The sequence below is a fragment of the Barbus barbus genome, assembly GCF_936440315.1.
Source record: "Barbus barbus genome assembly, chromosome: 42".
Taxonomy (NCBI): Eukaryota; Metazoa; Chordata; class Actinopteri; order Cypriniformes; family Cyprinidae; genus Barbus; species Barbus barbus.
This window is the reverse complement of record NC_136720.1, coordinates 17,390,875-17,404,847: the sequence shown is the minus strand read 5'-3', so window position 1 is coordinate 17,404,847 and position 13,973 is coordinate 17,390,875. Positions and strand designations below refer to the sequence as shown.

The following is a 13,973-nucleotide window of genomic DNA, read 5'->3' as shown; positions in this document are numbered from 1 at the left end:
TGAATTTGGTTAATAATGATTCATTATAACTTGTAAAATGTAGAAATTCATTATAACCGGATAATTTATTCATTGCTAATGCTATATAATGCCTCTTTTGGATTTGTTAGTTCAGCTTGTTTATTTTGCATGCTTTACAATCCAAATCTGTTTAAATGATTGTTTGTAGGTCTTTAATTTGAACTCTCTGGGATAAATATGTTTTCTGTTTATATACACAGATGTACAATGGAGTATGTTAACATAGTCCATTCATACACAAATTTAACAGTATTAATAACCGGCATGTTTGACAATGAATTTATTTTCAGTGTATATTATGCATTTTTTTCCTCCAAATTCTTAGTAAATTAAAAATGTGCTACTTTGTAAAATTTTAAATAAGAATGCATTTATGTTTGTGTTATTTTGTACACTGTGTGGATTTTGTAGACTTATAAATGTTGAAGGATCTAATTCATGAGAGTCAAAAGCCATCCATTGACCCGGGTTTGTATTGTAACCAAGCTATGTATCTGAGTTGCATGGGTATGATACGACCTGGGTTACAGGAAGGTCATGGACATCCTGGGAATTACACAGATGAACTACATAATGTGCCTTTATCAACTTCATATCAATAATTGAATCAATTATGTTTATATTAAATGTGTGTAAAAAATAGATTGGATTTTTGTTGTTTAAAACTGAAATATACGTGGATGTGTATTAAAGCCATCTATATGTAATTTTGCTGCTTGGTTGGTCTTTTTATTTTAGCCTGTTATGCCAGTGTATGTGAGAAAAAGAAAATGAAATAGAGATGAAAGAGGGAGACTGGGAAAGAGACACTAAAGAGGTTGAAACTTGTCTGCAAAACAAAAGATGATCTCATTCTTATGATTTTCTTTTTATATATTATTTATATTTAAGACACATGACACATTAGAAAAAAACTAGCTACATCACCAACACTTTTTCTTCCAGACATTATCAGCTGCAGTGATTTTTCATGCATATTCCTACTCCACATAGGCTATTTAGGAAGTCGTGACGGGGAAGACGGGGAAGTCGTGGCCTAATGGTTAGAGAGTCGGACTTGTAATCCAAAGGTTCGAGTCTCGGGCCGGCAGGGATTGTAGGTGGGGGGAGTGAATGTCCAGCGCTCTCTCCACCCTCAATACCATGACTGAGGTGCCCTTGAGCAAGGCACCGAACCCCCAACTGCTCCCTGGGCGCCGCAGCATAAATGGCTGCCCACTGCTCCGGGTGTGTGTTCACGGTGTGTGTGTGTGTTCACTGCTGTGTGTGTGCACGTTGGATGGGTTAAATGCAGAGCACGAATTCCGAGTATGGGTCACCATACTTGGCAGTATGTCACTTCACTATTTAATTTCTATATGCAGAAAACTAAATTCAGTAATATGATAAAAGTTTGCAGAAAATTATATTTTAAAATGAATTACACATATTTATTAAATATATAGCTATTATTTTATTTAAGCAGAGGGTTATTCTCAAAACAGTGGAAGTTGCAGTATAAGCTTAGACTATTCAGATTAGTATTTAACAACTATGATTTGTTCAATGACTGTTTCATATATGCAACTTTGTAGCCTACAGCAGAAATGTAGATCATAAGGTAAATAAATATAAAAGTATTACCATAATAAATTATTAATAAATGGGGATAGTTGTGGCCTAATGGTTAGAGTCAGACTTAGCCTGTAACCCGAAGGTTGCGGGTTCGAGTCACAGGTCTGGTAGGGATTGTAGGTGGGGGGGGAATGAATAACCAGTGCTCTCTTCTGCCTTCAAAACCACGACTGAGGTGAGACCCTTGAGCAAGGAACCGAACCCCAAACTGCTCCCCGAGCACTGCAGCAATATGGTTGCCCACTGCTCCGGGTGTGTGTTCACGGAGTGTGTGTTCACAGCTGTGTTTGCACTTCGATGGGTTAAATGCAGAGCACAAATTCTGAGTATGGGACACCATACTTGGCCACATGTCACTTCACTTTCACTTTCATTTAAATGTAGGCTAGTAGCTAACAAAATATTAAACAATTGTTTGTTGAACAACAAATTCAAACAATAAAGTGTAAATTACTATATAATATATATAATAACAGCACAGCAATACCGACATAAACGAATGAATGGCTTTTATTTGATTAGCCAGTTCTTTTTGCTGAATCAACATTCAGGACGAACAGTGTAGTCCGATTCCCGCACGAATGACTCTTCTGAACCGGTTCCTTTTAGTGAATCAAAACACTTCAGTTGGGGCGGGTACTGACTCGGTTGGATTCTAAGAATTCTAAAATATATTTTATCATATCTGACTTGTACCAGAAATTCTACCCTGTTATGCTATACTTAGCTAAAGACTTATCAGAGACTTGACTGTTTGTTTAAATATAGTTTTTTTTTATGTAGCCTATAGTGTAATCGTCAGTGGTAGCCTATTTTATTGAATAAATAAATCTAACTTTTTTGGTTTAATATTTTAGGAAGTAAGTTGGGAATAATTAACAGGATTGCATTATATCTTTTGAAAACATTATATTTTATATATATTTTTAATGCAGTAAATTCAATAAGTTCCTTTTCCCACTGAAGTATTTCTAAAAGAATCGATGACGTAAGCGTTCCGAATCGCAAAGAATGATCGGAACGGAATCGGAACGGAATTGGAACCGGAATCGATTCCTCACGATTCTCATTTGGAACACAAATGGCTCCGTCACCTTTTCATGAGAATGACCCTTAAATAGTGTGTAGCAGTGGGTGTGTCTCCAATGAAATTATCCTCGTGATAAGTATACCTGGTCATATATTCAAATCCCAACCGTTAAAACACATTCCAACCTGAGAAGGTCTTGTTTAGAAGTGGATATCTTTCTAAGAATTACACGAAGAGCGCGTTATTATTCTAAAATCGCTGAAGTCCGGACTAATTATAGTTCCTGTGCCGCGGTTTCCACACGGACTTGTTTGACAGGAGCCCCTTGTGTCTGCTTGAGATGGCGGCCAGATCGGAGAACGCGAGGGCCGAATAAACAGTCAACCTGCGCGTCTACAAGCTCCCGAGAAGCGCAAGCCGTGTCATTTACCCCATAGTTACACCCTCTAGGAACAGAAGAACGCCATGGAAGGCGGGAAACCCAACCTGCCGCTGGTTTACCAGGCCGTGCAAGCGCTGTATCACGACCCGGACCCTGCCGGCAAGGAGCGCGCCTCGGTCTGGCTGGGAGAGCTGCAGAGATCGGTGCGTTCATTAGCGGGCCTACTGCGCCACAGCACCCTCACTCACTAATGAACATTAACCATATGCATTGCATTAAACGTAGCGTCCATTGAGGCCGCAGTGAAGCTTTGTAAACCGTAAACCGTAGCGGTGTTGAGAAGTGGAGGTGGTCACATGTGTTTGGACTGTTGTGGGGGTTTATTTGCATCCATTGCTAAATCCATTCAACTTGCCTGTGGTTTTATGGTTTTAGATCGAGTTTTGGGTGGGTTTAAGCAGTAAGTTTAGCAGAAATAGTTCTTGTAAACACGACAACTTGCGCGATGAGATCTAAATCGGGTTTATCATCTAGTCTACCACGTTAGAAAGCTGGTGACTGTATTTTGAACAAGGTAACGTAACGTTAGCTAGTTCCTTGTTGGACATTAGCTGTCCCAAAAACCAGCTTGTCCACCCTATAAACCGGAATGACCAACTAGTAGCTCTTTTTGTTGCTGGTTTACCATCCTAGACCAGCTAGAAACCAGCTACTATGTTTTAAAACACATCTAGTTTAAGCTGGGTTTACCAGTAGGCTATGTTGAATTCAAACTTACTAATTACTAATTTGGGTGTCTAGACAGCTTTTTTTTTTAAGCGGCATTTGACATATTTCAGATATTAATATTATAATATCAATGTTGCAATTGTAATTTCAATGCAGATGCATTTATGCTGCCTCTGCTAACATAAGTTTGTCGTTTTGCCCTTTAAGTTACTGATTCTTCGCTTAGTTCTGCTTCAGAAAACTGCAAGCTATGTGATAAGGATGGTGTTAAGATTATAGTGGGAGAAATTTTGCAACGCATATGTTGCTTTTTGCAGAACTAAGTAGTGTGAGATAAGAGTATGAATTGCATCGCTTCAAATTTGACACTTAGGTTAACTATTCTGCTCATCACAAATCTCTCTTATACATTTTAGAATAAATACATAAACAACTTTGTCACCACCTTGTCAAATCTTATCTTTTTTGTTGAATATTTTCATGAAATGTACTTAGAAACAGATTAATTAGATTGCATTTATGCAGACTCTCAAAGTCTAAATGCTTATGTAAATTGTGAGAATTGTATTCAGTTAATTTCTGGTTTGTTAATTCTGTTCTCTTGAAATCTGGAATGACACTGCTATTTTACATCAGACTGCCAAATACAGTAAATTAAATAAGAATTGCCTTTTTTCCCAAAATGCATTGCAATATTATGACGCCAATAGTATGATCTGCATTGCTTTACCCTAAAACACTGAAATGTTCTACTGAACGGTCTGTATTTTCAGGTTGTGTATTATAAGTTGCACATGATGAGTTCCTGGTGCTTCTGCTTATTTGCATTAGCAATATTTATCTTGGTGTTTATTTTTTGATTTTCCTTGTCTATGCGAAATACAACTGATCCGACTTTGTTCAATTGATAGTAATAACTAGTGGAGAGACCGATATAATGCTGGTTATGTATGTGAAATGAGAGAATAGAGTTTCTTTAAGTCTACTGAGATGAAGTAAACCTAGGTAGACATTTTAGCATACTTTAGTCATACAACATATTGATGGTAATTCTGTGGTGACCTCTAATGGGAGCAGCTAAACGAGAGAGATATGGCGAAAATATCAGAAAATAGAAATTCTGAATTGATAAATTGCAGATCATCTCAAAATCATTTTTTTTGTTTTTTTTTAATGGCACCTCCTTGTTCTCCTGTGCAGATGTATGCATGGGAGATCTCGGATCAGCTCCTGCAGCTGAAGCAGGACGTGGAATCGTGTTACTTCGCAGCCCAAACAATGAAGGTGAAGATTCAGACGTCGTTCTACGAGCTTCCCCCAGAGACCCACACCTCACTGAGAGATTCACTCCTGTCTCACATCCAGAACCTCAAAGACCTGTCTCCCATCATCGTCACACAGGTAACATCCCATCGGCCGTTTGAACTGGGGTTTTATCTGCTGAACATGCATGATTTGTGCTCTGAATCAAAATGTAAGTCAGTGCCGATGACCTCAAACATCTGGCGTTCATAATGTGTTAAGAGGGACAGTCCATCCCAACCACACAGCAGTGCTAAATATTGAAAGCTGTTAAGAAAGTGTCGTTGGTCTTCTAATGTCGTTCTCTGTCCTAGCTTGCGTTGGCAATCGCAGATCTGGCTCTTCAGATGGCCTCGTGGAAAGGCTGTGTTCACACCCTCATAGAAAAGTAAGACTCTACTTTAGACTTTCCTTCATTTGCATTTTATTGATATGTTCGTTAAATGTAGACCTGGTTACAACTGATTTTAAAGGGGTAGTTTACTCTAAAATGGGTATTATTCCATTTCATTATTTACCCAACGCTTTGCTTTGGCCCTTCTAGATACAGTAACGATGTGGCCTCCATGCCTTTCCTGATTGAGATACTCACCGTTCTGCCAGAGGAGGTGCATAGCCGCTCTCTGAGGATTGGAGCTAATCGACGGACGGAGATCATTGAGGATCTGGCCTACTACTCTACCACAGTGGTCACTCTTCTGGTGCGGACACATTTATATCTGCAAAACAATTTGTATCATTTATGTTCCACTTTGCAACCTAAATAAGATGCCTAGTCTGTAATGTACATTGTTCAAAATTTGTAATATTAATGATATACACTCACCGGCCACTTCATTAGTTACACTTGTTCAATTGGTACCTGTAACCTGTAACAAATTGCTAATCAGCCAATCACATGGCAGCATCTCAATGCATTTAGACATCTAGATGTGGTGAAGATGACTTGCTGAAGTTCAAACCGAGCATCAGAATGGGGAAGAAAGGGGATTTAAGAGACTTTGAACGTGGAATGGTTGTTGGTGCCAGACGGGCTGGTCTGAGTATTTCAAAAACTGCTGATCTACTGGGATTTTCATGCGCAACCATCTCTAGGGTTTAAAGAGAATGGTCTGAAAAAGAGAAAATATCCAGTGAGCGGCAGTTGTGTGGACGAAAATGCCTTGTTGATGTCAGAGGAGAATGGGCAGACTGGTTAGAGATGATGGAAAGGCAACAGTAACTCAAATAACCACTCGTTACAACCAAGGTATGCAGAATACCATCTCTGAACGCACAACACTTCGAACCCTGAAGCAGATGGGCTACAGCAGTAGAAGACCACAACGGGTGCCGCTCCTATCGGCTAAGAACAGGAAACGGAGGCTACAGTTTGCACAGGCTCACCAAAATTAGACAATAGAAGATTGGAAAAACGTTGCCTGGTCTGATGAGTCTCGATTTCTGCTGCGACATTCAGATGGTAGGGTCAGAATTTGGCGTAAAGAACATGAAAGCATGGATCCATCCTCCCTTGTCTTAACGGTTCAGGCTGGTGGTGGTGGTGTAATGGTGTGGGGGATATTTTCTTGGCACACTTTGGGCCCCTTAGTACCAATTGAGCATCGTTTAAATGCCACAGCCTACCTGACTATTGTTGCTGACCATGTCCATCCCTTTATGACTACAGTGTAGCCATCTTCTGATGGCTACTTCCAGCAGGGTAATGCACCATGTCACAAAGCTCAAATCATCTCAGACTGGTTTCTTGAACATGACAATGAGTTCACTTTACTCAAATGGCCTCCACAGTCACCAGATCTCAATCCAATAGAGCACCTTTGGGATGTGGTGGCACGGGAGATTCGCATCATGGATGAGCAGCTGACTAATCTGCAGCAACTGCGTGATGCCATCATGTCAATATGGACCAAAATCTCTGAGGAATGTTTCAAACACCTTGTTGAATCTATGCCACGAAGAATTAAGGCAGTTCTGAAGGCAAAAGGGGTCGGACCCGGTACTAGCAAGGTGTACCTAATAAAGTGGCCAGTGAGTGTGTATAATTTGTAATTTTAATAATATATATTAGGGTTGTAACGGTACACATATTTGGTTCGGTATGGGTCTTTTTACATGTGTACCGAACGAATAGGTACAGTGTTTTTTTTTGTTTTTTTTTAATTAAAATAATGGCGTTTTAATGTGGCATGACAGATCGCTGTATAAATGCCTTGGCGAGCCGCTTCTGGGACGGTTCAGAAGCGTGCTGGTATAAACCCAACACAAGCATTTACTTGAGCGGCCGCGATCAGCTCCGGTTCCCGTGTCTGAGCCGTGACGCGTCGCAGAGCGGAGCGCGAGTGAACGCGATCATTCCTTCCTCTGTACTACTAGTTTTATCGCAAATAAACATGACTGAACATCTCATGCCTCATGTAATCGCTCAATCAGTGTTTCCACATGTGGAAAGACATAAACAAAATAGCGTGGAAATAAAATGTCACGTAGCTTTTCATTTGCCTCAGCAAGTCATCAGTGTCCACAGCTCGTTAGTTCACTAGAGAGATGAAGTCTAGAGAGGAGCGTTCTGCGAAATATTACACCATATCTTCACTATATTTTAATAAACCCGTTTGTCTTAATTATTTAATGTATGTTTAAATTAATCTGGTTCAGCAGAATTCACAAAAGGAAGTTTGCAAGGCATAAAAACCCATCTCTTCCTCTATTGGGCCATCATATGTTGTTTTTACTTTTCTAGCTCCCTCATCCTTTGTTCTGTGCTGTCATACCATCCATGCAAATAATTTTTGTGGTTTAGACTCTGCGAAAACATTTAAATAAATGGTTGATGATTCTTAGCTCGGCTGTTGTTGTTGTATTTCCATGATCAGGTGACGTGTGCGGAGAAGTCCGGACATAATGAGAAGATGCATATCAAGGTATTCCGGTGTTTGGGGAGCTGGTTTAATTTAGGAGTGCTGGACAACAACTTCATGGCCAACAGTCAACTGCTGATGATTCTCTTCCAAGTGCTGGTGAGATCAGCAAATGCGATCAGCTGTTCACTTAGCTCCCACTTTCTTTTACTTTTATTTAAAAAGACCCCCCCGCCCCCCTTTTCATTGCAGCAGAGGGATGAGACGTCCACAAACTTGCATGAGGCAGCGTCAGATTGCGTGTGCTCTGCACTGTACGCGATTGAGAACGTGGCCGTACACATGCCTCTGGCCATGCAGCTCTTCCAGGGAGTCCTCTCTCTAGAAACGGCTTACCACATGGCTGTAGCCCGAGAGGACCTTGATAAGTAAGTATGGCATAGTTTTTGATCCAAGCATGCAGTCCATGCAAGCTTCATTCAAAATAGCTCCGATCCCCAGTGAGATGCCAAAAGACAGCATCAGAAATGTTCCTTTAATAATGAAAGAAACCTTATTAAGCTTTATAATTTGGACAAAAAATTAAAAAGGCAGAATATTTATACTCTTTAGGAAGCTTATTAGGTTTTAGGACGGAGTAAGTGATCTGTGAAACCTGTTGTAAACTGCATTTGTCTTCCCCTTTTCCTGCTTTCTTTTTCTACCACAGGGTGCTAAATTATTGCCGGATCTTTACGGAATTGTGTGAGACATTTTTGGAGATGACTGTAAGGACCCCTGGCCATGGCATGGGAGATCTACGCATCTTAGAGTTGCTGCTTATTTGTGCCGGACATCCCCAGTATGAGGTGAATGTGAAAGCTGATACATATTCACACTTAATAAGTGAAAGTGAGTATGGGATTTTTAAGCATCCTCTTGACTGCCTTTTGGGCATCTTCGTCCTCCTCAGGTGGTTGAAATCTCGTTCAACTTCTGGTACCGTCTGGGAGAACATCTTTATAAAATGAACGAACCAGCACTCCATAGAGTGTTCAAGCCGTACATACAGAGACTACTCCACAGTCTCGCCCGCCACTGCCAGCTCGACCCAGATCATGTGAGCATCCTTCCCTTCCTGTATCTCTCTTCCTTCTTCACAGGAAAGGCTGGAATCAGTCAAATACAAGCCACTTTTTTCTAGTGCTTATTGCTTTAGTGCAATAAAATTGAATAAGCTTCATGATTTTCATCACTTTTTTTTTTTTTTCATCTCTTATTTTGTGCTTCCTGTACAGGAAGGAGTCCCAGAGGACACAGATGATTTCGGCGAGTTCAGGATGAGAGTGTCTGATCTTGTGAAAGATGTAATTTTCCTAGTCGGCTCCATGGAGTGTTTCTCACAGGTAGAATTTATACTAATAGAAATATTAACTGAAAGTGATTTGAGGAAAAGGCCCCAAAAGGATTTTAAAATTTAGGATTAGGTTTACTGAGAAACAAAAGGGAATATTCAACCTTACCATTCTTCTTATAAATGCTTTGTGTCTTCTCAACAGCTGTATTCCACTCTGAAGGAGGGAAGCCCCCCATGGGAAGTAACTGAGGCTGTTCTGTTCATCATGGCTTCCATTGCTAAGAGTATCGATCCGTAAGTATCGCTTTCAGTCATGATTTAACAGCTTCATGTTCAAGACTCTTGCTTTCACCAAAGTCGTCGTCGTCGTATCTGCGAGTCATCTGTGTCACGTCACCTGTAACGTTTTTTTCCCCTGTTGGCAAAGGAATGGACCCGCCCTACTCTGCCTCTGATTGGCTTAACTTAATGTTCTTTCCCTCATCCAACCAATCTCACTCCTGAAGCCTAACTTTTAGATGCTGCAGGCAACTGTCCATATTTCGGATGGAATGCTTTTGTATCTGCTGTAAATGATGATGTTCCAGTTTAAATGGTGATTACCGCGTGAGGCTACTGTTTTTTTTGATGGTGTGTTTTGTTTTGCGTGAGGCTGCTGTTGCGATAGCTGTGAAGATTTTAAGTTACGTTATCGCTACATTAGTTCGCTACCCTTTGCAAAAATGCTCCTCAGTCTCGACCTTAAAGGAACACTCCACGTTTTTGGGAAATAGGCTCATTTTACAACTCCCCTAGAGTTAAACAGTTGAGTTTTACCGTTTTTGAATCAATTCAGCCGATTTCCGGGTCTGGCGGTAGCACTTTTAGCTTAGCATAGATCATTGAATCGGATTAGACCATTAGCATTTGGTCATCAAAAATGAACAAAGCGTTTCGATAATTTTCCTATTTAAAGCTCGACTCTTCTGTAGTTACATTGTGTACTAAGACTACCGGAAAATAAAAAGTTGCGATTTTCTGGGCCGATATGGCTAGGAACTATACTCTCATTCCAGCGTAATAATCAAGGAACTTTGCTGCCATACCATGGGTGCAGCAGGCGCAATGATATTACGCAGTGCCTGAAAATAGTTTCCAGCTAGGGAATTAGTTATGATATAGCTGGGGACTACTTTCAGGTGCTGCGTGAGTTTTTCCTTGACCCTAAAAAAGGCAAAACCGTAAAGGGACATCAGAAAATTAATTTATTTCTATTTTCCATCTTATTAGAACTCAAATAATACAATTTCATTTTTTTTTTTTTTTTTTTTTTTTTCAAATTTGACACTTTATTTTAATGTTTGTATCCCCCAGGATACGTCGCCCCTTTGGGGGTATAAATTCACTGAAAACAGAACACTTGTTTATCAATGCTTTTTACAACATGGTTGTAATTCCTGAACACTTTGGAATACAGACATAAGATTGGTCTCTTTTTAAAGAAGACACATTGCAGATTATTGCTGAAGTGAAAGCATTTCAAAAAACGAAAATATAAAAAAGTTGTAGATGTTTAAGTTTACAATAAAGATAATGTAGAATACTATTTATTTATTTTTTTATATAAAATAAGTATTTTATAAAATATGTTGAACTCTAAAGTTTCTATGAAATCAAAGCCATATGTCTAACAAAGTTGTGTTCCAAATTTGAAGTTGATATCATAACAGTTGTGGTTCCTGTGAGATTTTGTTTGGGCACTATACCAAAAATAACACTGGGTTACACCCAAACTCTATTGATATATATATATTTTTTTTAATGCAGTTTTCTGTCACATCAATCATTTTCTGTCACAATATCACTTCTATTACAAAACCAAATATGGAACCTTGACTGTCAAGATTACAAAAGGATCTGATTTTCTAAAACACAAGCCACAAAATCACAGAGTCTATGCATGTTTTTATATCTTGATTTATACCCCTAAAAGGGGCGACGTATCCCCTGAGATACAAACATTTAGAAACTGATTACAAAAAAATTTATTTAATTCATATAATTTCAATGTAAACCTAATAAGCTAATGCTGAATAACAGCTTTTTAAACAGGTAAGTCCCCTCCAACACATGTCAATTTGTGAACTAGATCAACTTTTATTGGAGGGTGAGTAGATTTCCCACTACAGGCGGCCATGCTGTTTTAAATGCTTCCTGCGAGCGAAAATTGTAGTTTGTCACCTTTTTCACTCCTGACGAGTTTGTACCCCTGTTATATACATTTCATTATCTTATCGTCCTGTGTTTTGAAGCTTAAAAGGTTACTCCTATTTTTTTAGTGATATTTAATGGTACAGTTATCATTTGTAACCTGAAGGATTTTATGTAGTTATTTATTTGAGGCAAAATTTTAAATTTTTCTGTATATTGTCTTTTTTTTTTTAGTTTTGCAGTGAATCTAGACTTTGATGCTGATATGGATTTAAAATATAAAATATACAAAATATTTTTCAGTTTTTTTGTAGAGCTCTGGTTATTGATGCAGAATTTCAGATTCTGATTCACAAGCTCTCAATTTGATTCTTATTTGATTTGGTTCTGATTCTTTTGGATATTGTTTAGTCCATTTTAGTTCAATTTGAAAAATTCTCTTTCTGCTAATACTGTAATTATGTAGACCAATGTTTCAGACTGATTAACTCTTTTTAAGCTCTTCATTAAAAGAAGAATCAGACTACACTGGTTGCACTGTATGTTTTTGATTTACTAAAACATACATTAAAAATTACATTTAAAAATTTACTCTTCCATAAGAATCATTTGCTCATGAATTAGGCTACACTGGTTGCTTTGTTTGATTCGCTTAATAGAACCTGCTCATAATAATCTTTTTTTTATTTTCTATCTGGTTTATTGTTTGTTTTTGTCTGCAGCCCTTGAGGACACATCACTAGAAAGCCATTATTTTGCAGGATCAATCAAATAAAGATCGCAATTTATCATGAAATCTTTGTTGCGTTTTAATCATGAAAGTTTGATTTGTAACTCGTTAAAATGTCTCCCTCTCCCTCTGCTGGTTTCTAGTGAGAATAATCCCACTCTGATGGAGGTACTGGAGCAGGTAGTGTTGCTTCCCGAGACGGTCCACCTTGCTGTTCGTTACACCAGCATCGAGCTGGTTGGCGAGATGAGCGAAGTGATCGACCGGAACCCTTGCATGTTAGGTGAAGGTCACAATCTGGTTTATTACGTCATCTTCACTCACAGGTTTTGTTTCTCTCTGTGTATTCATGACGTCTGTATTGGGTTGGCAGATCCTGTTTTGAACTTCCTGATGAAAGGTTTGCGGGAGAAGCCATTGGCCTCTGTGGCAGCTAAAGCCATTCACAACATCTGCTCGGTGTGTCGGGATCACATGGCGCAGCACTTCCAGGGCCTGCTGAACATCGCCCGCTCACTCGACTCATTCGCCTTGTCCACAGATGCGGCGGTTGGCTTGCTAAAAGGTGTGAGGGGGGGTATCTGTTAAATGTGGTGTCTTTTCATTCATCTTTGATTTTGTTGATTTACATCAGAGTATGTGAGCGGAGTGGAGCGGCATTAATTTCCTCTTTGCACTCCAAGCATTTAATACTCCTCACTCCACTCCTCTTGCTCTCGGAGCGAGTGAAAACCACAACACTCCAATTTTAAAAAGTCACTTCTCGCTCCAGTCGAAAATCACATGACTCCACTCCGCTCACATACTCTGATATACATGCTTCTCCTATAGAGGTCGACTCTTTTCTGTTGATCTTAGTCATGCCCTTGTTGTATGGTTGGCTTTGTTTAAGTGGTGTGATTGGTTTATCTCAGGCACAGCGCTGGTGTTGGCCCGCCTCCCCCTGGAGAAGATCGCAGAGTGTCTGAACGATCTGTGTGCGGTTCAGGTCATGGCACTGAGGAAGGTAGATACTCGTGACTACATGGTATGTATTTCTTACTGTCTGTGGTTAACGCATAAAGTAATGCGCTGTCTTTGTGTCCAGCTTCTGGCTCAGGACTCCAGTAGTGGGAAGTCATCAGACCCCACTGTGTGGCTGGACAGACTGGCTGTTATCTTTAGGTTAGACTCTCAACATCACCACAATTGCATTTAAATGCAGTATTGCGAAACATTTTATTGGACTGTGAAAATCTCAATAGTCTCTTGAGAATTGTTTTTGTCTCAAACTGACACTCACGTTAAAAGGATTTAAAAGTAATTTCTGGGAAGGTTTGTTCTTCAATCTATAAAGATGTATACATGGAATGGTTATTAAATAATTTTTTTTTATTTTTTTTTATGTAAATGTTTTTTTTATTTTGTTTGGTCATTTATTATTTGTATAATTGTTTTATTTGTTTGTTTGGTCATTTTGTTATTGTTTGTTGTTGTTATATTTTAATCTGGTTTTTGCCATGAAAATAGCCATAGAAGTTGCTATAGTGGTAAAAACACAAACAAACAAAACAACCCTTTTTTCATGGTCTTGAGACTTCAGAAAATGTTGAAATCGAGTTTAATTCGTCCTCCTTGCAGATTTTGAAAAACTGTTTAAAGTTTTGAGATGTTTGTGAACATAATTTAAAGTATAGATAAAAGCTATTAAATAACATTTCATTTGAATTCTACACTACATTGTCTTGCTCATAAACTTCATCATTTATCTGGGCATGTGGAAAAAAAAGTCTTTAGCA

General features: G+C 39.0%; 1 protein-coding gene across 2 annotated transcripts in view; it reads left to right on the top strand.

Annotated features, from left to right (window-relative positions):
- The first annotated feature begins 2,803 nt into the window (after positions 1-2,803).
- LOC306861256 (transportin-3-like) overlaps positions 2,804-13,973 on the top strand; it is a 17,917-nt gene continuing 6,747 nt past the window's right edge. Inside the window, exons 1-14 of one of the 2 annotated variants that reach the window (XM_079403436.1) lie at positions 2,804-3,250; positions 4,977-5,177; positions 5,393-5,466; positions 5,623-5,779; positions 7,955-8,098; positions 8,192-8,367; positions 8,649-8,787; positions 8,892-9,038; positions 9,217-9,324; positions 9,478-9,569; positions 12,339-12,478; positions 12,569-12,760; positions 13,110-13,201; positions 13,283-13,359. In XM_079403436.1, coding sequence (XP_079259562.1) covers positions 3,131-3,250; positions 4,977-5,177; positions 5,393-5,466; positions 5,623-5,779; positions 7,955-8,098; positions 8,192-8,367; positions 8,649-8,787; positions 8,892-9,038; positions 9,217-9,324; positions 9,478-9,569; positions 12,339-12,478; positions 12,569-12,760; positions 13,110-13,201; positions 13,283-13,359 — 1,859 coding nt within the window. In that variant the 5' untranslated portion in view covers positions 2,804-3,130. The remainder of the gene's footprint in view (positions 3,251-4,976; positions 5,178-5,392; positions 5,467-5,622; positions 5,780-7,954; positions 8,099-8,191; positions 8,368-8,648; positions 8,788-8,891; positions 9,039-9,216; positions 9,325-9,477; positions 9,570-12,338; positions 12,479-12,568; positions 12,761-13,109; positions 13,202-13,282; positions 13,360-13,973) is intronic. The other variant, XM_079403435.1, reaches the window with a different exon arrangement.